Source organism: Amphiura filiformis, chromosome 6 (assembly GCF_039555335.1).
Source record: "Amphiura filiformis chromosome 6, Afil_fr2py, whole genome shotgun sequence".
Classification (NCBI taxonomy): Eukaryota; Metazoa; Echinodermata; class Ophiuroidea; order Amphilepidida; family Amphiuridae; genus Amphiura; species Amphiura filiformis.
The window spans coordinates 56,764,739-56,786,197 of NC_092633.1; the positions used below are offsets into that span (position 1 = coordinate 56,764,739).

At 35.5% G+C, this 21,459-nt stretch overlaps 2 protein-coding genes across 3 annotated transcripts in view; one reads left to right on the forward strand and one right to left on the reverse strand.

The window, feature by feature from the left end:
* The window catches only part of LOC140155690 (protein timeless-like), a 33,456-nt gene extending 12,964 nt beyond the window's left edge, over positions 1 to 20,492 (forward strand). Inside the window, exons 1-13 of one of the 2 annotated variants that reach the window (XM_072178620.1) lie at positions 3,520 to 3,659; positions 4,795 to 4,916; positions 7,059 to 7,128; positions 8,683 to 8,783; positions 9,952 to 10,074; positions 13,389 to 13,688; positions 14,184 to 14,385; positions 14,884 to 15,008; positions 15,908 to 15,974; positions 16,380 to 16,544; positions 17,122 to 17,184; positions 17,954 to 18,001; positions 20,399 to 20,492. In XM_072178620.1, coding sequence (XP_072034721.1) covers positions 4,828 to 4,916; positions 7,059 to 7,128; positions 8,683 to 8,783; positions 9,952 to 10,074; positions 13,389 to 13,688; positions 14,184 to 14,385; positions 14,884 to 15,008; positions 15,908 to 15,974; positions 16,380 to 16,472 — 1,170 coding nt within the window. In that variant the 5' untranslated portion in view covers positions 3,520 to 3,659; positions 4,795 to 4,827 and the 3' untranslated portion in view covers positions 16,473 to 16,544; positions 17,122 to 17,184; positions 17,954 to 18,001; positions 20,399 to 20,492. Of the gene's footprint in view, positions 1 to 1,098; positions 1,160 to 2,429; positions 2,484 to 3,231; positions 3,660 to 4,794; positions 4,917 to 7,058; positions 7,129 to 8,682; positions 8,784 to 9,951; positions 10,075 to 13,388; positions 13,689 to 14,183; positions 14,386 to 14,883; positions 15,009 to 15,907; positions 15,975 to 16,379; positions 16,545 to 17,121; positions 17,185 to 17,953; positions 18,002 to 20,398 lie in introns of those variants that run through there. The other variant, XM_072178619.1, reaches the window with a different exon arrangement.
* LOC140155696 (replication factor C subunit 4-like) overlaps positions 1 to 21,459 on the reverse strand; it is a 443,685-nt gene that overhangs the window by 252,783 nt on the left and 169,443 nt on the right. The window lies entirely within an intron of this gene.

Below are 21,459 nucleotides of genomic sequence, written 5' to 3' on the forward strand. Positions count from 1 at the left end.
GTGAAAATATTGGATCCAACACACAATAATGATAAAATTGGATGCTTTACGCCCAATGTTTATTGGTCTCGCTATGAGTTTTAACATATTGGACTCGACTACGTCTCATCCAATATATTAAAACTCATAGCTCGACCAATAAATATGGGCTCAATCGATCCAATTTTATATCAAAAGTTGACAACAGTGTCTTAGCTAACCACCTGGCTGCCTGTCATTTTAGATGAGGAGTTTGCTCTTGGGCAAAATTAATGCCTTTGACAGATGCTGCATTATAATTGTAGGTGTTGGGAGTTTGCTATTGACCTTTTTGGTAAACCAGATTTGCAAATCAAGGCCATAGCAACACATATTATGAACTCTTTGAACCCCAATGAGCTGTTGAAGTCTGGTAAATGTTTTAAAGGTCAAATTAGGACAGACAAGTGTATTTAAATGATGGGCATACCTCAATTTCTAGCTAAGACCAAGGTTGACATATGTAGGGATTTCAGTGTTAAATCCTACAATCTGTGTAACATCAATGTGCATGATTGGATTTCATCAATGTACACAATGTGTACATTGATGAAATCCAAGCATGTACATTGATGAAATCCGGGGGTGGGGGGCACATCATAAATATTTGGTGTTTATGTTCCCCCAGAAAATTTGAGGTGGTGGGTCTTTGGGAGCTGACCGGTAAAAGGGGGTCTTTTGGAGCTGCGAACATGTAAAAGGGGCATCATTTGGAGCTGGGAACATTTACCAGACTTCTTTCTTGGCGTTCTGGTTGAAAATTGCCTGAAAAAACAGAAATGTGAGGAATGAACAATTTATGGGTCTTTTAGAGCTGAATTATCGAAATCAAGGGTCTTCGAAGCTTAATTTTGGTCAATTCAGGGGGTCTTTCGGAGCTGTGAAAGCCAAAAAGAGGGGTCTTTCTGGGGAACATACCTGTATGGTCATTTGTATTAAGCCCCCCCATGAAATCCAATCATGCAAAATTATTTAGCACAGTTTGTACTAATTTAACCCACACCATTATATTGGTAGTTTACATGCAGTTGATGTCAACTGTAATCATTTCAATCAATTTTTGTTTTTGCTTGCTTTCAGTAATCTTCTTGATGCTGGTTTTGATGATGCTGTGGTTGATTTACTGGCCATGGATGAAGGGGTGAGTTATGTTTAGCATTAAGATAAAGGTGCTGGTCTCAAAAGGGCAAGCATTCAGGTATCAATCATTAATGATGAGGATGATTTTGACTGATGTGAGTTAATTATATTTTGGTAAATGTGTGAATTACACAGGGTTGGCGATTTTTTTTATTTCTTTAATTCCAAGAACTGCTATACACCATGATAAAGTCAAAAGAGACCAGTGGAATACTAGACATATGCACAATCCTATCATGTATTTACAAAAAGTCAAAACACATTTTCAGATGTGAAAATTTCATGGGAAAATCATGGGAAAAAACCTGTTGAATTCTGCACCTTGAAAATGATTTTTTTAGCAATAGATAAAATGACATCATAGAGGTATCTAATTGTACCCAAAAGGTGTAGAAGCATTACAAATGAAGTAAAACAGTCAATTCAAGGAAGAAATTAACTTAAATTTATCAAAAATGGTAAAAATTGAACAAGTTGATTTAAATCAGTGATTAAAAAAAAAAATCATTTGATTTAAATCGTGATTTAAATCAATTGATTTAAATCGCGCCAACCCTGGTCAATTACATGACCGATTTTTGAGTTTCACAACAGTTGGACGTGAATACAGTTGCTATATTTAATTCTTGTACTCAGAGTTATGTCAATCTGTGTGTGCACTTCACAAAAGTCCAATCCTATCTACTGGCTGCCTTGTAACAACATTGTGTTGTGTGATTGGTTTACATTTTTCGAGTCATGTGTAGTTTTATAATTAGGGAGAGCAAGTTGGCACAGCAGTAGTTCCCTCGCCTTGCACCACAGAGGTCTCGTGTTCAAGCCCCGGCCATGCCCAAGGACTGTATGTGCAGTTAGTTTATCCCGATTCAATGCTCGCTCTCGCAGGTTTTCTCCAGATCTCCGGTTTCCTCCTGCTTTAAAAAAATCGGTGATTAGTTGTTTGGTTATCAAAAACTTCCTTCACCCAATCGAATTTGTGGAGCTGCACAGATAATTGGTAGATGTTACAATCCAAGTGCGGATAGGTCTGCGCTTTGAATCCTTCAAGATCTGGAAAAAGGCACTATATAAATCTGAAATTTATTAGATTTATTTATATATAGTTTACTTACAAGGTCATGTTTGTGGAATGCTTGTAAGATACACTCATTGCTTTCAAATATATATACCATGTCAGAGAATTAAATATAGGTAAAGTAATTCTATGTGTTTAAGGAACAAAATTGAACAAAAGTAAAAATTGTGTGATATTGTTTTGCTGTTTATTTCAGGCTGTGTGGGTGCCCAATTTGACTCAAGTTCTGGGCTTAATGTTTAGATCACAGGTAAGACTTATTTCATAATTAAATTGACAATTTTGTGTACAAAATATTTTGACTCTCTACTCCACCAAATCAACATACTTGTACCCATATGGGAACATATGATATGGTGTCATTCTTTCAGTAGTGCTTCACCTAGCCTCTGGAATGAATAGCATTTAAGACTGCACCAAATTTTGAACATCTTTAAAATGAAACTGAAAACTTATTTGTACTCATAGGCATTTAGTAAATAATTAACTTGTATTTAATACAGTACTTCTGAACAGTTTTTTCTTAAATGAATCGTGCTATACATGTATAATCTTTTTGATTGATTGATTGATCAACTCATAAATAGGTCAATTTGATCATAATTATAGCTAATGGTCATTTCATAAAACATTGAAAATAGCTTTCCAGCGTCATCTACTTACGTTTGTTATGACTGTGGTTTCTGAATTCAACAACCTCACTTGCATGAACATAGAAATATGTGATGTAACTGAATGTAATTGAAATCCCTATTATGATAAATTAAGAAAGAGCTGAAGTTATTGAAGCCAATGATATTTTGAAAACAAGTTTTGAATTGGGCCTATGTTTTCAAGTTTAACAGCGCTTTTGGAAAATCAAATCAATTCATGCACAACTTTAATAAAATTATAATGATTTTATCATTCCAAATGGGTCATTTATGATGAAATCATAGAATTTTCGTACCATATACCTGAGAATAATTCACACCAAATCAACCTCTTCACATTCACAGAAATCCAGTGAACTGTTGCAGCTTCTCAATACTGATAACAAAGCTGACAAAGAAGACAACAAATCAACGTTGCAATCTGATGGATCAGATAAGAAAGAGGCAACAGACAAAGATGAAGAGGGACCCAAGTTACCTGGAGTGAATGGATACGAAGATGATCCTGTGATGGAAGATAAAACTTATGAAAATAAAAGTCAACAAAATGTTCCAAAAATACAAGTAGAACCTAGCTCAGATGAAGCAGGTGATAACTATAGAGAACTGGACCTGAGTAGTGAAGCTTCTGATCCGAAATCGGTGTCCTCTGAAAGTGGATCCGTTTTGTCTGAAGGTTCCTCAATATCTCCGCTTTGTGAAGCGCTGCAGAATGGAGCACAGGTCATTGCTAGTGATAATTCGAAAGTCGGAGTACTACACCCACAAACGATGTAAGTATGTTGCTGAGGCGACAAAAACACCCTGTTCTACGGGCCTGACCAACCCAGATTTTGCGTTTAGGAGATTAAAAATTTTTAGCTGTATGCAATTAAACAGGTGTTTTTTGGCTGAAATGGCTTGATTTGGATATTTTTTGAAAAACGACTTTCAGATTTTTTTCAGATTTTCAAGCTGTATGTGATTTGTAATTATGGTGATTTGGCTTCTTTGTTTTTAATCCTGACTGAGGCCCTGGACACCACCTGTAGTCATACGCTTGCAGAAAATATTCCAAACAGCAGTTCACGTTCCCAGAAAGGAAATTATTTTTAGCTGCTCTGGGCGAAGCCCCAAAGGGGTTCAGGCATGTCACACGTCACTTACTGACACACAACTTGTGATACCATAATTAGTCTTTTCTTTTGGAAAACATACAAGTTACATATATGATTTATAAGATTTGTGAGGCTTGTTTTTTAATATATCAGGTAAAACATTTTGCAATTTATACCAAACATGAAAATTCAAATATGAACAAATATGTTTTTAAAATGGGAGTGCAAGATGTTATTTTTCAGATTTTTGGGGATTTGTTCACAAGAACTATGATCTAAGACCGCATACAATCATTTATTATTTTTGTTCTTGACTCTTGTCCCCTCCCTCATCAATTTCTGGGATTGCCTGCATGAGAACTGTCAATCATTCAACACCAGTTTTCCACTCATGAATGATGTTGGTTTATATTAGGCCTGCATTTATATTATATTATTATTCAACAAGAAAGAATTTCAGCAGCGGTGTGTATGATCTTCTGGTCTGAATTCATGTTGATGCAGCTGCGTTAGAAACTACAGTGGATTGAGTCATACAAAATTAAAATCAACACATGGCATCTGTTTATTTTGTTTACATAACATTCCTGTCACTGGTGTTCAGTTTTATTTATCAGTTTAATCATTGAAAATTTTTTTACAAGTGGTAGTGTTCACAGAATATTTTGCAGGAAAATGGTATTAAAAATTTAGGATATTTTTCCCGTCTTGATTTTTTTCTGCGAACATCGGTACCACGATACGGTGGATTTTGTGTCCGTGATTGATGGAACAAACTTAACCATCTTTTTACCGTAATGTTTATTTTCAGATCAATGACAATTCATCTACAGGCTCATGCAGTATGGGGAGTGGAAGTAGTTCATGTAGTAGTATGGGCAGTGGAAGTACCTCAAGCACCATAGATGGAGAAAGGGCTGCCAGGGAATTAAGGTAAGTTTACCAACCAATCCTAATAAGGCATTCAAATATTCTGCCTCAAACCTTGTATCTGCTGCTGTGCAATGTAAATAGTAGGCCTTTGATACATCAATATTGGCCTAGGTGCTATGAATGCGAGGGAGGGCGAGTTAAGCGCAGCGGTAGTTCCTCGCTTTGCACCACTGAGGTCCGGGTTCAAGCCCGGGCGCTGCCCAAGGACTTATGTGCACTTGGTTTATCCCGATTTCCATGCTCGCTCTCGCAGGTTTTCTCCGGGATCTCCGGTTTCCTCCTGCTTTCAAAAAATCGGTGATTAGTTGTTTGGTTATCAAAAACTTCCTTCACCCAATGGAATTTGGGGAGCTGCACAGATAATTGGTGGATGTTACAATCTAAGTGCGGATAGGTCTGCGCCTGAGGTTCGGCTGCAACTGGCCTAGATGATGCGATCTGATTGTGATGATTCACCATGGCAGCGAAATTACAGCGCTTTGAATCCTTCAAGATCTAGCTGGAAAAAGGCGCTATACAAATCCGAAATTTATATTTATTTATTAATGAATGGCGCACATGCATGGGCTACTTTGCCTTACGGTCAATTTCATGTACAAATAGAGAGGTTTCTCCTCTGAAAATCCCAACAAGAATTAAGGGTCCTTGCCCTTAGGCCTAAAAAAAATTGTTTGATTGGCGTAACATAAAAAAAAAATTAGGGTAGGTCGGTCAGCAATTTTAAAAAAAAAAAAAAACAATTTTACGCACATTTTAAGCTGTAAATTGCGTAAATTCTTGTTAATTTTTTTTTTAATTTCATTTTTTTTTACATTTTTTTGCAAAAATATGAGAAAAAAAGTCAAGGGTCGGACCTATTTTTAGGGTTGGTCGGATTACGCCAATCAAACAATTTTTTTAAGGCATTATTTGCGGGTGGGATTTTTACGGGTAGGCACTTTTAGTTTGTGCCTTCCAGTTATTTCAATGGAGCCGATCAGTCGAAACTATACGGTATATCATCAATGGCAAATGATCTGAATTTATTCCAAGAAATTGAGATGTTCACTTCAAACTATTGCCTTTTCATCTTTCCAAGTCTTCAGGAAAAAATGTTGGAAAATAGTGAAAGACAAGAACCAGTGAAAAGCAAGTAAATTTTATTGTTGAAAAAAACAACCATGCATATTACATTGATCAGCTCGTAATCAGTGGGAATTGTTTGGCTTTTCCCACTACGCAGAAAGGTAGACCCACATTAAGAGTGAGATATTTGACATGTCTGGTCTATAATGTGCATGTTAATTATAGTGGTGATCAATAGTCAAAGCATTGTTTCCTGCTCTAATCCATGTTATAGAATAATTTAATGAAAAATTTAAAGTAAGGTGGGCTATTTATACCTCTTTTTTATAAAAACAAATGTGGAATTATTTGGGGAGCCGGAGGAAAAGCCTAGTTGTAATATTTAACCAAGAATCCATGCCAGGCTCTTGTGTCTCATGAGTTAAGTAAGCTTTTGAATTATGCATAGTGCATACATTGACTTGATCAAACTTGGTGATAAAATGATTAGATATCTTACACTTCACACAATGCATTTCTTCCATTTCAATTTTCTGTACCGATTTGATATCTAGTGCAACATGGGTTGATAGTAACACAATGTACCACAATGAACAGACACATCCAGATCTGGCAAAATATGTTTATTTCTTGACTATCTACCCATGTTTAGCCAGTCTATTCTTAAAATGAAAACAAAGGGAACCTGTACAAAGTAATGGGAGTGTCATTTGCTGTAATGATGTGATGTATCATGTTGCAAAGGATTCTGGGAAGGGTAAGGTATCTTCTCTGATGATTAGTATTTGTCAGGATCATGAAACAAGTTTTGTAAATCAAGAAATGCATTAAAAAGTGAGTTTTGCCTTGACAACTGAATTTTGTTTCTGGGCTTAGTCATCTATAAAATAGAATATGTACACTTATTAATTTGACATTTGATTTGTTTTTCTATATCAAGATACTCAATTGCCCACTCAAAACCCTACTTCATGATGATGAATAATGCATGAAAAACACGTCCCTCACCTCTGTGTGTGTCTCTCTCACACTCCTCTCTCTCACACTCCTCTCTCTCTCTCTCTTTTCTCTTTGCAGAGATAAGCTGAGTCAGTTTGCGCTCAAATTTGCCAGGAAGGGATTAGATCGGTGTATTCTTCTCTGTCAGGTAAGTAATGCATTCAAACAAACTCACAAGAATCAATTCAAATGATTTCTAATATCTAAAGAAAAATTAATAGAAAGAATGAAAGATTATATGTGACACGGTCATGGGGGCCAAAGGAGGCATTTTTGAAAATTGGGTTACTGTAATTATTACATTATACATGCAATAGGCTATCATTTACTGAAAACACCAAAGGTCTAGCATACTTGGTTCCAAAGTTATGAAGTTTTTTGATGTCTATTTTCCTTATGTATTTTATTGTTTTTTACTCCATATTTTTACCTTTATCTCAATTTCAAAGTTGCCGCCTTTGGCCCCTATGGACCAGATCGTGTCACATAATCCCCCTGTGGAAGATTTAGTTATGTCTTCTGCAGAGGGAGGATGGGTTTCAAATAAAACAGACAATTGGGTAACTTCTATTTGAAATACTCCAGTTGTACAAGATATCAGAAAAATAAAGCCCTGGGTATGGATTTCGAAAAAAATTAATCCTAGTTTATTCAATTGGAAAAACATACTCCCTCTGTGGAAGACTTTAGCTAAATCTTTGACAGGGGGTTGGCAGATTTTAAATGGAATTGCCCAATATTCATTACATGGCTTGAAGGGATATGGATTTACATTGTTTGATCAACACTGCCGGCAGGATGTGCGAGCTTCTTCATATACACACATTCGTTGAGAAACAGTGTATTTCTCCACATAAACATTTGAATGCATGTGTTCAAATGTTTGTGTCAAGAATAAATAAACTGTGAGAGAAGTCTTGCATATATGTTTCTCAACTTTAACAGGCACGTTTTCACTCTGCAGAAGCATAATGACATTAATATTAATATTACAGAATAGCAATAGTCAATACTGATAAATGAGAGTCATCTATAACTCAAGTGTTATAATATTGCTGTGTGTCAAATTAATGGATCCAAGCATCCTGTTTTCTTGTATTGAGTCGAAAAATAGATTTCTGTGAAATGCATTTTGTGCAGTATTTTCACAGTTGCTTTACTAGTAGAATTGATAACAAAATTGAAAATTCAATGAAATGAGATGTGTTTTGAGAACTCAATTAGTCATTTGTACGTAAATATAGATATATTTTACCATCCAAGTGACACTTTCTGGTGCTTAGTGTCTTTCTTGCCTTTGCCCAATGTAGTATTATGTGTTGTACATATAATACTACAATCTTTACAGAGAAGAGACTGCTTCATGGCAACTTGCATATGGGTGTCCTCTTTAAATGACAATTTACTGATGCATAAATTATTTGGCATATTATTACAGCAAAACCTTGTTTTAATATTATAGGAATTCATGTATAAGCGATGTAAAACAAAAGTTTTACAGACTATGTTAAAACTGTTTGAAACTTGTTAAATGAGCAAAATCTAATGATTATGTGAAAAATGTATTGTCCCATTGCACTAATGCACCATGTGAAATGGAATATTCCATCTTTCACCTTGTGATTATCTTTAATCCACCCATTACACTTTTATATTCATATGGTGTTTTTTTTATTTAATGTCTTAATTCATCCCATTACAGGTGGATTTATTAAAAGGATTAGAGGACATGTGTTTCCTTTGGGTGCAGAATTTCTTCTTACCATTTGCTGACCATCCCTCGGTCACTTACGCAGATATCAGGTAAGATTATACACAATGTTCTACATAGTATTTTCTGAAATAGTTTTAGGAGGTTAAGAGTAAAATTTTAAAATACAGGACTGACCTTTTAAACCTAGGATACCATATTTCCTCAAATAGTTGCCCCCTTCAAATAAACGCTCTTCCACCACTTTTTTCATACAAGATGTTTCCAAAATGCTGACATATCCATGCTATCTTGTGTAGTAAGCTTACCAAGGTGTACACATGGTGTCGGTAGTTGGCGTAAATCTTATCCTAAACCCGAAAGGGAACCGGAAGTCATTGTTCCAAAGTTCACAGTTCGTCATTTCAGCGCGAGTTTTAAGCTTACCTAATGATTTAAACGAGAATTATCATTCTAAACATGACCTCTAATAAACGCCTCCCTTTTGGAAAATGCTATTTGAGGAAATACGGTATTGCATTGTGGCAATGAGATACTAAATTACTTTGTTCTCGGATGCTGTCTATTAAAGCTTGGTGGGAGCATACCACTTGGTGTCTTAAAATAGACATGAATGTCTAAGAGACTGACACTGGTTAGTCTTTATTGGAAACACAAGTTTACCCTGTGGCTGGCTGAAATGGCTATATTTCCAGTTGAAATCTACACACCCTCTATGGAAGACATAAGATTAATCTTCTACAGGGGGTGTGAATTTCAAATGGGGTTACCTGAATGGGTGACTCTATTTGAAATCTACACCCCTGTGTGGGAGATTAAGGTTATGTCTTTCTTAGCTGGTTTATGGATTTCAACTGGAATAGCCCAATGCATTGATACAGGGACCAAATAGAATTGTTTAATCTTCTATTTAATGTGCAGATTGACATCATTTAGAAATGGGGCTTTTGAAGTCCAGTTTTCTCTTGTGTTCAATTTGTTTTATTTCAATTTTAAGTGGATGGTCAATGGCTGGCCTTGCTGGGCTTTCAAGCATCTTCTCCTGTATCATTTATTTTTGTATTAATTACTATGTTGTGTGTGATTTTTAAATACTATTGTTTGTTTGATCATAAAGATCACAACAATTCAATTCAATTCAGTTCAGTATAGTTCAATTCAATACAGTTCAATTCAATATGCACCTGATAAAATTACTGTAATCAACTAATTTTTGTACTGTTACAAGAAATTATACAGCAAATTGTTATTTGTTTACAGACACACAGTATCGTCAGCAGTCCTATCTAACCTGACATATCTAGCTTGTCAATCATGGCAACAATTCAAGATGTCAATGGGAAAAGATAGAAAGAAAGGACAATCTAACAGTAAATTTAAAAAGTAAGTATGACAGTGTATCTATCAAAGTGAATAACAACTGTGTCATAGCATTTGTATGTTTTAAATCAAACTTCTTAAATGTTTCCTCACATTTCCAGAGGTTGCATAATCCTTTCAATTATTGAATGCATGGACATGTTTTGTACAGAGTTCATGCATTTGTTTCAAAATTGCTTCAGGCTAGCCATTGCGTGTATCAGATTGTCTGTATTTATATCAAATCTATTTCTAGAATTGCTGCTATCTGTATATTTACTAAGCTGAATTTATACTAGATTGATGCATCATGTATTTGTTAAAGCAAAGCGATGGGCAATCGCCAAATTTTGTGGGGCATCACTCGTCACTTTTGCATTATGCTAATCACTGCCATCGCGATTGCAGATAACAATATAAATATTCAAAAGGCCTCAAAATACACTTTTAGAACATCCATTGCTGTCTATAATTATTGTTTTGAATTACTCATCTCTGAAAATTAATGAGTGAAAAAAGGTAAATCAGTTAGCACAATAATAGATCCAGTTGATAAGAAATGATTGGTTGATGCATGTGACTAGCAACATCACTCAGGAGTTGAAATTTTTTCAAGTCGCAAAGTGACATCGTTTCTACAGAAGTGATGGGTATCAATCAATTGGCTTCATGCTCTTAAAACGGAAGTAAACATAGAGCATACATGAGAATTGCTCTTCTGCAAAAATGATTGAGTATAAATTCAGCTTAAAGAATACGGATGTGAATGGCATCAATCATTTCTCCAGTTATAGGATAGGTTGGGTGAATAAGCTACATGTAAGTATTCTCTGCAATTATTTTGCAGGTTCTAAATTAAACTGTGTTTATCACTTGACAAGAATTGGGTCACACCAGGGTTGTGGTCACACTAAACAAGTGTTTTCTAGATAATAATTAGCCGGCATTCAACTTGGGCTAGTTACAACCCTACAGTTTGTCCACTGAAGTACAAAGTGACAATGCTCGCGTATATATACAGTGCATAAACAGTGCGCAGTGCTGTATGCGTGCCTTCGAAGTCGGCACAATGTGTGCGTCCTCATCGGTACTTTGTACTTCAGAGTAGACTGACTGTAGAATAGCCCCAATGACTGTCATGAGATGAAACCCTAATTTTACAATTGACGTCATGCAAGTTTATGAGTCCGACATCTTCAAAATATTTTAAGACAAAAAGCAGCTATTGAAGTTGTTACTTAACTGTGACTCACTAGTTGATAAGCAGTTGCGATAAGTCAATGAAGGAGAGTCAGTCGTGATAAACCAGTTCAGTCTACTTAATGGAAAGTGTTGCCCAAGGCAGAATGTGTCTATTAGTGATAGGTCATCCAGATCAGCCAGAGGCAGAATGTGTCTATTTAGTTATAGGTCAGATATATCCAGATCATCACGTGGTGATATTGCAATACTGAATATTGAAGTTGTTACAGGCAGATTCTTTCATATTAAGGTGATATACTGCGCCAATAAAGTATCCTTACAGTTGGAAAAATAATCACAATTTCAAAACTGAACAATATTTGGGTAAATTTTTCTAATAGATGCACTATTTAATCCTGCACATTATGACACCACATTGAATGCAATGTGACTTCAAGAAGCAAAGTTACAAGCATTTGATTAGGCGAAGGTCCAGTTTTAAAAGTGACAAACTGGCCTATTCAAAACTCCACAGACTAGACATCTGGTTTGAGAGTGGTGAATGGCTAATTTATGCATTTGGCTTTAATTTAAAAACAAATGGAATAAAAGAAAACTGAAACAAAAGAACTGACAAATAAAATGAAAGTTATGAAAAATATAGAGAAGTAAAAACTGAAAAAAAAAATGCTTTAAATAACATTTCATTGATGAAACTGTGTTGTCTCTTTGTTTTGCTTGTTGGAATCTTTTTACGCCTTGTATAGGCCAGTTTGTCACTTTTAAAATTGGACCTTCGTCTATTCAATTGCTTGTAACTTTACTTCTAGAGGTCACATTGGATTCAATGTGGTGTCATAATGTGCAGGATTAGATATTGCATCTATTAAAAAAACAAATTTACCCAAATATTGTTCAGTTTTGAAATTGTGATTATTTTTCCAACTGTAAGGATACTTTATTGGCGCAGTATATATCAAGTACTAAACATTAAAAGGTGTTACACAGAATTGTCTATTAGAGATAGTTTGATTCATCCATGTGATGTATCAAATCAGTCACCATAGTAACTATATATTGAAGGTGTTTGACAGAATTAACTTTGATTTCTTGTGTTTCCATTGAGTCGCGGATATTTAGGAATACAATTTTAGATTTGATTTGATGAGGTTAAATAGCTCACTTCCATGTTTGAGGACATGTTTGTAGATGTGTTTATGAACCAATGTTGAACCAGTGAGTGCATTTTTGGGTTTGTTAACATTATATATTTTAAACAGTTTATTTTTAGGTAATGATCTGAATTCAATTTTTTTTCTAGCTCACACATGCTATTGGTCAAATATATTTTGACCGGCATTCAAAATTGTGCTGAAGCTCTTTTTATTACTGAGTGTCATTAATAAAATTCACACACTGTATCATATTTCCAGTTCAAATTCATACACCTATAACAGACATGATCTTAACCTTCCACACAAGGAGTGTAAATTTAAAATAGGTTTCCAGAATGGGTGATTCCATTTGAAATCTACACTCCCTTTGTGGGAGATTTAAAGCCATGTCTTCCATAGGAGTGTATGGATTTCAACTGGAATAGCCCATTTACATTGCTTTTATCTCTTCACTTCAATGACCAATTAAAGTGTACCAAGGTTTTTATTTTTATATGTGACATGATCTGGTCCATGGGGTGGGGGCCAAAGGCGGCAAATTTGAAACTGAGATAAAGGTAAAAATATGGAGTAAAAAACAATAAAATACATAAGAAAATAGACATCAAAAAACTTCATACCTTTAGAACCAAGTATGCTAGACCTTTGGTGTTTTCAGTAAATGATAGCCTATTGTATGTATAATGTAATAATTACAATACCTCAATTTTCAAAAATGCCTCCTTTGGCCCCCATGGACCAGATCGTGTCACATTTAATTTCAGAATCATGAATTTGCACAATTTAAATTGTTTGAAACGATGTATACAAGAAACCGCAGACTTTTCAGAACAGTTTAAATTGCGAAAAACTGAATACCGCCAAAATATCCCACTATACGGTATCCCGTTTCTCTAAAGAGATCAATACCTCTATGCTGAAGTCACAATTGTTTATTATCATATCTCTCGTGTATATTCATTTTACTCTTTTATTTTTCAGATTATATCTAATCATGGCCGTGCTCCGGCAACTCCTGTCCCAGCTGCGACGCTATAGCGAGAAAACACTCTCAGAGGAAGAGCAGAAATGGTTCCTGGCGGCCACAGAGACGCTGTGCTGTACTACCAATCTCAGACAGCTCTATCCCATGCTTATCAGATTATTTGAACCAAGGAATGAAACAGTCCAGTATTTGAGAGAACTGATTCATGGCAACTCAGAACTGTTGCAGTTGTTTAACAATACTCACAACAAACATATAGAGAATGGCAAGGAAGTCATGCTGCAACATTTCACTGAGTGAGTTCATTTGTTGGTGGTGATTGTTTGTTTGTTGTCTTTTATATATCAACCAGATCAAAATGATGCCATGTCAGCAACTATATGCCCCTTCTATGTGAGTGACAGCCAAGCATATTTGAATCCAAATCAAAAAATCTTATTGTTGCAATATTGCATGGGAAAATAAACTTGTAGTATACCTCTATAGAATTGTTGTACCATCCTAGTCTTTGTTTTCTTCAGCTGAACCATTTGTTGATGTTACGTTGAAAAGTGGACTTTTTTCCGAGGGACATACTTTCCTTTGTGGTGCTGGAGAGGGGGGGGGGGCTTACATGCAAAAAATGGACTTTACCCCTCCACCTCATCTTGAACAGTGCAACATGAAAAAGTGGAGGGAGGGACTTGTTTCTTGGGGGTGCTGCTGCCTGCCATGCATACTTACCTTATTAGCATTATTCATGCAGCAATGAGGGTATGTAAGTAACCATTGTTCTTTCATTTCCTTCCCAGTTTTGTAGATAATGAGGTGATCAGTACATACAACCATCTTCTCAGTTCATTCAGTCAGAATACTATAGCGGAGAATGAAGCTGTCTTCACATTCTTCTATCACATTGTTATTGACCTCGATGCTGCGGAACAGTTATTTAAGCTCCCAATATTCAACAATTTTGCCAACATATGGGAGGCAGAATCACCACCAGTTTCACAGGTAAGTTTCATCCATTCTAATTATTTTTGCTGTTAAAGGGGCATAGTCACATACTTTTATTTTTTATTTTCTATCTTGCATTTAGGCCTACCATTAAAACAATCAGACATGAGAATTACCTGTCAAAACACTGGAATCAGACTTGTGTGGTGTCAAAATTCAGATTTTTTATTCTGAAGAACATCATTCTACTTCACTGCTAGCATTTGCAAAGATTATGGTATATGTCAGTAACAAAAGCCAAAATTTAACATGTTCATTATTTTGTGGGTTAAACCGTGGTTACTATTTCTCATTGAAAGCGATTGGCTCAACTTCTCCATATAATGTTACTGTAGGGATCTTGTTTTGGAATGTCTAATTTAATCATAATCCATATGATCAAGTTTCATGTTGATCATTTTGATTTGAGAGGTAAAACTATGTAATAACCTTTAACAATCAGTGATGTATTCTTTGTCAAATTACCACTGTGATTACCATTATATTAATTTGTAGGAGTCATTAGACCTTATGGACTACATAATGTTCAAGTACACTGAACTAGCTATGGAAAACCCTGAAGATGGATTGGATATTGCCAAAGATACAGCAGGCAGCTCAAGGAAGAAGCCACAGAAAGGGTAAGGCTTAACATGCAAAACTATGGAAGGTTCACATGCAATATATGATATCTAACAGCTGCCGGGTGTATTAATATTGTTATTTTATGAAAGAAATACCTTTCTAATGCGTAATTAGTGAGTAGGCTCAGGCAATTGTTATAAACACATTTTGATATTATGTTCTTTATATTTGACGAGTAAGTGCTTTCTTTAGTAGGCTGTAATGTAAGTGTGAAATATTGAAAGTCCCAACCTCAAAAGATCAACTTTGACCGATATTTTAACCAGTTTTATACAAACATAATCAGACTTTTTGACCACCCTTCCCCCTAATGAAAGGACTTTTATTTAAAGGATGTCATCAGCTTTTGGTTTGTACCCTTATATATTGTCCCTGTGTTGTTCTTTAATGGTTTGTGGAATGATAATGATATGGGGCCGTAGTGGTCAGTGACAACCTGTAAAGCGTGCTGAGGCTTGTGGATCAATGTCTAGGTGCTGTGCCTGTGCGTAGCGCACTATAAATCACTGCACTTTCTTTTTTTAAAGTCCCAACTTATGCTTGTGTAAATTCACATAAGTGTGTGCTGGTCACAGAAGCGTTAAGTGCTGCACCCAATAAGCCGAACAAACTAGTTATGTTAAAACAACAATAATGCATGATGCACTTATATTATTATACTACATAAAAATAGGGGGTGGTTGCTTAGAAGATGTTATTTTATATGTATACAGTGAAATAACAAAATCCAAATAATTTCCAACTTATTTTGATAAGTAGTGAATAATTTAATTTAGATATAATCTTGGTTGCATTTTTGTCATGTATTTGTGGATTAATAGGTTTTGAATGAAATAGGTATGTTTTTAAGTGTCACATGGATACTATCTATATTCTCTGGTTTTCCCTTTTACAGGAAAAAGCGTAAACTTGTTCAAGTCGAAAGTGATGAGGGTACATCTGTTAAAAAGAGCAAAGTAGCGGTAAGTGCAATTATATGTAGAGATAAATGCATATATCTTTGGTAGCTAAGAAAATAAATTCCTTTTCTGGACCTGCATTTAAAATCAAGTGACATGTGCAAGGAGGGGAAGGAACCTTGGCCGTCACTTTTGTCAACTAGATGGGGAATCTCACATAGTCCAGGGATATTTGGTATTTGTTATGTCATTTTTTACCCATATATGTTTGGGGTAGCTGTTGGTTTTCGTAAGGTCTACAATTGAAAATTATGTAATGTTTTGTTAGAAACATTAATAAATGATCACATCAAACAACCTTGTGAAGAATACACCAGCTGCAAAAGGCATGCATAATGGCGAATTCAATACTGTTTGTTATGCTATGTATCATAGTAATCACTTTTTAAATCTATTTGATTCTTTAAGATCCTAAATAAGATGTTACAAACCAAAGAAGAGATCCGAGGATTGTACTGTGTTGGTAGCTGTACAGAGAGCAGTGATGATGACTTACCGTAATAGAAGCGGACACTACCAATAATTATACTACCAAAAACATTCAGGAATGTGTGGAAGATCTCGAGAGCAGAGGTAACTAGAAAAGATAATGAACTTTGACCTGCACATGGTCATTGAGCTGTGCTGAAGCTAATATCATTGCTGGGCAGGAAAAACCTCATATGTAATTCCAAAGGTCAAATGCAAAATCTCATATGTAAAAAGTGGGCCCCAATTACAAAATCTCATGTGCAATTTTGCTCAAATTCTATTTTTCTGTGTCAACTTGAAGAAAATGTCCAAACACACCTTCTGGTGCTTCCCCTTTAACTGTGAGCAACACCATGTTCTATGTAAATCCTGTTTGTTTTTAAACGTTGTTTTCGTCTCACACAAAATGGCATTTTGTCCCTATTTTTGGCTCTTCTTCCTAGTTTTTTGTGTCCGGGTGGGGCCAGCTTGCCCCCCCCCACTGGTTAAGCCACTGTCAACAGGACTGCTTTAGGTAGAACTCGATTATGTTGTTTCTGTTGTAAATATTAAGTTATTATGACTAGAAAAAGACACAAGGACAGACATTTTTAGTTAAAAACTTTAAAAAATATTTTATTCTTCACAATGTAATTTTTGCTTATAACTATAATTTGAAATGATTTTCATTGCCTTACAGGATATCACTCTCAGATTCTTGGACTAAAGTCACTGTTATTAGAAATAACATATGTCAAACTGAGTAAGTACTAGCTTTATCTCATAATTCGTTAATATCTAATCACAAATTGGAAAAAAAAACATTCTGCCATTTCATCGTGTCATATTAGGTGAATGAGTATACAAATGACTGCATGTACACAGAGATGTTGGTATATCTGCCGGCTCGTGTATTGGACATCATCAATCAATCAGTGAAGTGACAAAGACTTGCATTGATCTATCTCAGCAGCTAATTCATTAAATACAAGACAACGAAATGGCAACAAAATGTCTGTTTATGATCATGCAATGTAAAATCAAAGTAGTTAGACTAGTGCCCCATGTCATTACGCCTCTGGTTTTCAGACACCAATGAATCAATGATAAGAAAACCATGGGTACGTCCATAAAAAACTGATGACCTCAAAAGGGCAAGTCATCTGTGAAAATTACAATGGTGACAAAATGGTCCGGAGAAATTGTACCTTTTGAGTGAAAATACAGCTTAATATCAGCATAAATATTTTCTTAACATATTGGACTAACACCCTATCTATTTGGTACGGGCAGCCAATAGTCTGGTTATTTATATGATTAATATGCATCCACCCCAAAAAGAAAGTAATTCAATCCTACATGACGTTCACACATTTGAAAATACTGCACATAATACGCAGAGTGCAAGTAAGCATATCCGGGTAGACACTTTCAATATTTGTATGACCTTTTCTGATTGTTTGCTAGGATCTAAGACAGGTCTAAGTGTATTCAAATAATTCTAACCATTTTTTAAAAATTTATTTCTTTAGACTGTCCTAAGACCTACCCAGCTGAACCCATTGTGTGGCAGTACAGTGGTAAGTATCCTATCACTAATTAAACACTAATATGACTTTTATTGTTTAAATATATTTCGGTACTTTACAACTGTTTTTTTAAATTACTTCCATGGTTGCTACCAGGAGGGTCAGTCCATGTCAAAACAGACTGAGTGTACACCCACCCGCTTGGATTATGCTCTCCTTTGGCTCAGGGGGACCTTTCATGGACCCCTAGGTGAGGTCTGAAAAAAATTCAAATTCAATTTCGTTTCGAATGGCGGGCCATCTAAGTTTGGCGTCCTTGACCAAAATTGGGAATTTAAGGTGTCCAAATGACAAAGCGCTCTCTTTGAGAGGCATTTTCTTCTTAATTAAATCAGTTGTGACCCTCTTTTTGAATGTGGTCACTCACTGGCTGTGTCTGAAATGCCTAATGCCAAAAAAGATTGATTTGAATTTAGATTTGGGATTTCAGAGGGGTCAAAATCAGCACTTCATACTGTTCAATCAAATTATCTTTGATTTTGAAGGACCCATGATAATGCCACAGTGCACTTATAGGTCCTAATTATGTTCAGAATGGATTAACCATGTGCCAATGTCTATGAGCAATTAAAAAAAAGAGAACTTTCTAGACCCCCTACAGAATTTTAGGCCCCCTAAAGTGGTTCAGCCACAAATGGCGCTTAAAATCGGCAAATTTTGACACCTAATAACTTTAGGTGTACACCAGATATGAATTTCTAGTCTTTTGCATCTGAAAGAATGTAGTCTTAGCTTACTATGAACATAAGATTTGTTTCGTCTTTTTTGTGATTTGAAACTTTCCAAAAGGTCGTTGACCTATGAACATTTTTAAGTCATAGCGCCCTCCTGAAAGGTCTGACACATAACAAACTATACATTTTGGAATCCTCATGACCATACTGAGTAATTTGATATATTACTTGACATAATTGGGAGCATTCTGAAAATTTGACCCCCATAACCTGTACTTTATGTGCATCGTTGCGAGGAAGTGGATTTTTGACCCCCTTAAAAATCCATACAGAGGATTAGAAAGTAGTTTTTCTTATTACTTGACTCAAGAGCAACTTGAAATATCAGGATAAATAATACAAATGGCTATAAAGTGATCAAAAATATAAAAAAATATCATACTAAAATTGGCATTTTGTACCGTATCCTGTATGCATGGTATGTTAGGCAAAAATGACTATTTTTGAAAGCGTCAACTTAATACTAAAACACAAAAAATACAAAACAAATCTTATGTTCCTAGTAACATTAAACTACATTCTTTCAGATGCAAAAGACTAGAAGTTCATATCTGGTGTACACCTAAAGTTATTAGGGGTCAAAATTTGCCGACTTTAAGTGCCATTTGTGGCTGAACCACTTTAGGGGTGGCCTAAAATTCTGTGGGGGTCTAGAAATTTCTCTTTTTTTTGAATTGCTCATAGACATTGGCATATGGTTAATCCATTCTGAACATAATTAGGACCTATAAGTGCACTGTGACATTATCATGGGTCCTTCAAAATCAAGATAATTTGATTGAACAGTACGAAGTGTTGATTTTGACCCCTCTGAAATCCCAACGAAATTCAAATCTATCTTTTTTGGCATTAGGTATTTCAGACACAGCCAGTGAGTGACCACATTCAAAAGAGGATCACAACTGATTCAATTAAGAAGAAAGTGCCCCTCAAAGAGAGCACTTTGTCATTTGGACCCTTAAATTCACAATTTTGGTCGAGGTCGCCAAACTTTGATTGCCCGCCATTACATAAGCGAAATGGAATTTGAATTTTTTTCTTGTGACCTCACCTAGGGATCCATGAAAGGTACCCCTGAGCCAAAGGAGAGCAAAATCCAAGAGGGTGGGTGTACACTCAATCTGTTTCGACATGGACTGACCCAGGATAAAAAAAACCTTCCAGAAAATGTTGCATTTCTTTTTTTTAAATCAAAATGTTTCTGGAAAATTCTTGGGTATTAAAAATGATGCGATAATACATGCTTCTTTTCATGTTCTCAATCAGAAGTCAGAATGTCTTAAGATCAACCATTAAGAAATCTTGAATTTACATACACTAATCAATATAGTTGCTCTTTTGGTTAGAGCATCGTGCTACTAATACGAAAGTTGCCAGTTCGAATCCAGCCAAATGCACTGTTTTGGGTTTGTTTTTTTCAACATTCATGTGCACTGGCTACTCTGGGGAAAGATTAAAAATGTTTCATCCTATTAATCCAGAGAACTAAGTATAATAATTTTCACTAATCAATATAGTAGGCTCCTATTACTATGTGTGGGTGCCCCTAGCTTATAATGTTATTGTAAATTATTATGCCTGTGATAATGATTATGATGGTGAATACTGCTGTTTTTAATCATAATACTTATTTCTGTTTTGTCTCTGTACACAGCTGATCAGAAGTCCATCCCGCTGTTTGCATTCACACTTAAAGACAAAGCCGTCCAATCTCTTAAAGTATTCAAGATTCTTCTTCAGAAGATGGGGCTACATCAAGCCATAGACTCAAGCCACCTGTTTCCTAGTGTACCTGCCTTTATGACCCCTGAAATGACATTTGCTTTGGCAAAGAGTCTGGGTCCTGTGGATACAGGTAAGAACTTGAATCATTAATTAGACTATTCCAGTTGAAATCCATACACCCCTGTATGGAAGACATGCCCTTAGTCTCTCACACAAGGGGTGTAGATTTTAAATGGAGTCACCTATTTAGGTAACCTCATTTGAAATTCACACTCCTTGTGTGGAAAATTAAGGTCATGTCTTCAATAGGGGGTGTATGGATTTCAACTGGAATAGCCCATTCTATGATACCTGAAATGTGTTAGGGCTAGTAATGAGTACATCAGTGTGATCAGCTCGTAATCGGCGCACCTCATAACATCGTAAATTTATATCTGTATATTTTATTTGGAGAATTGGCTTGTGACATCTGGCCAGAAGCATCACAAATTATTCAAATTGTTCATATTCTGTTTTCTATCTTACATCGAGGCCTACCATTAAAACAATCTGTTTCCAAATCTTGATTTGTCTTCCTCCATCTGTTTTGATATGAGAAGCAAAAATACATACAGTATAACAATACTCCCTAGGATAGTACATAATTCTGGTGGTGGTTGCCACTTTTTACTACAATTTTGTTCATGCCATTTTTACAAATCATTTTTCAGGGGTTAAATGGGGTTATAAGAAAATATGAATGTTCCTCTGATATTAAAATCTCTGTTATTATGAGAAAAATTGGAAAATAAAGCTAATGATTTGGTCACATACCTTTAATGCAATTACCGTATTCATGCCATTAACAGCCCAGAGTGCTTAACAATGTCATTTTGGGTGGGCGCTTATTTTTGACATTGTTTACATAATAGCAAATATAAATAATGGCTCAAAATATTGATTTTAATTGTATAGATGGTTCCATGTTTATGTGTAGTTGGTTCTTGCACA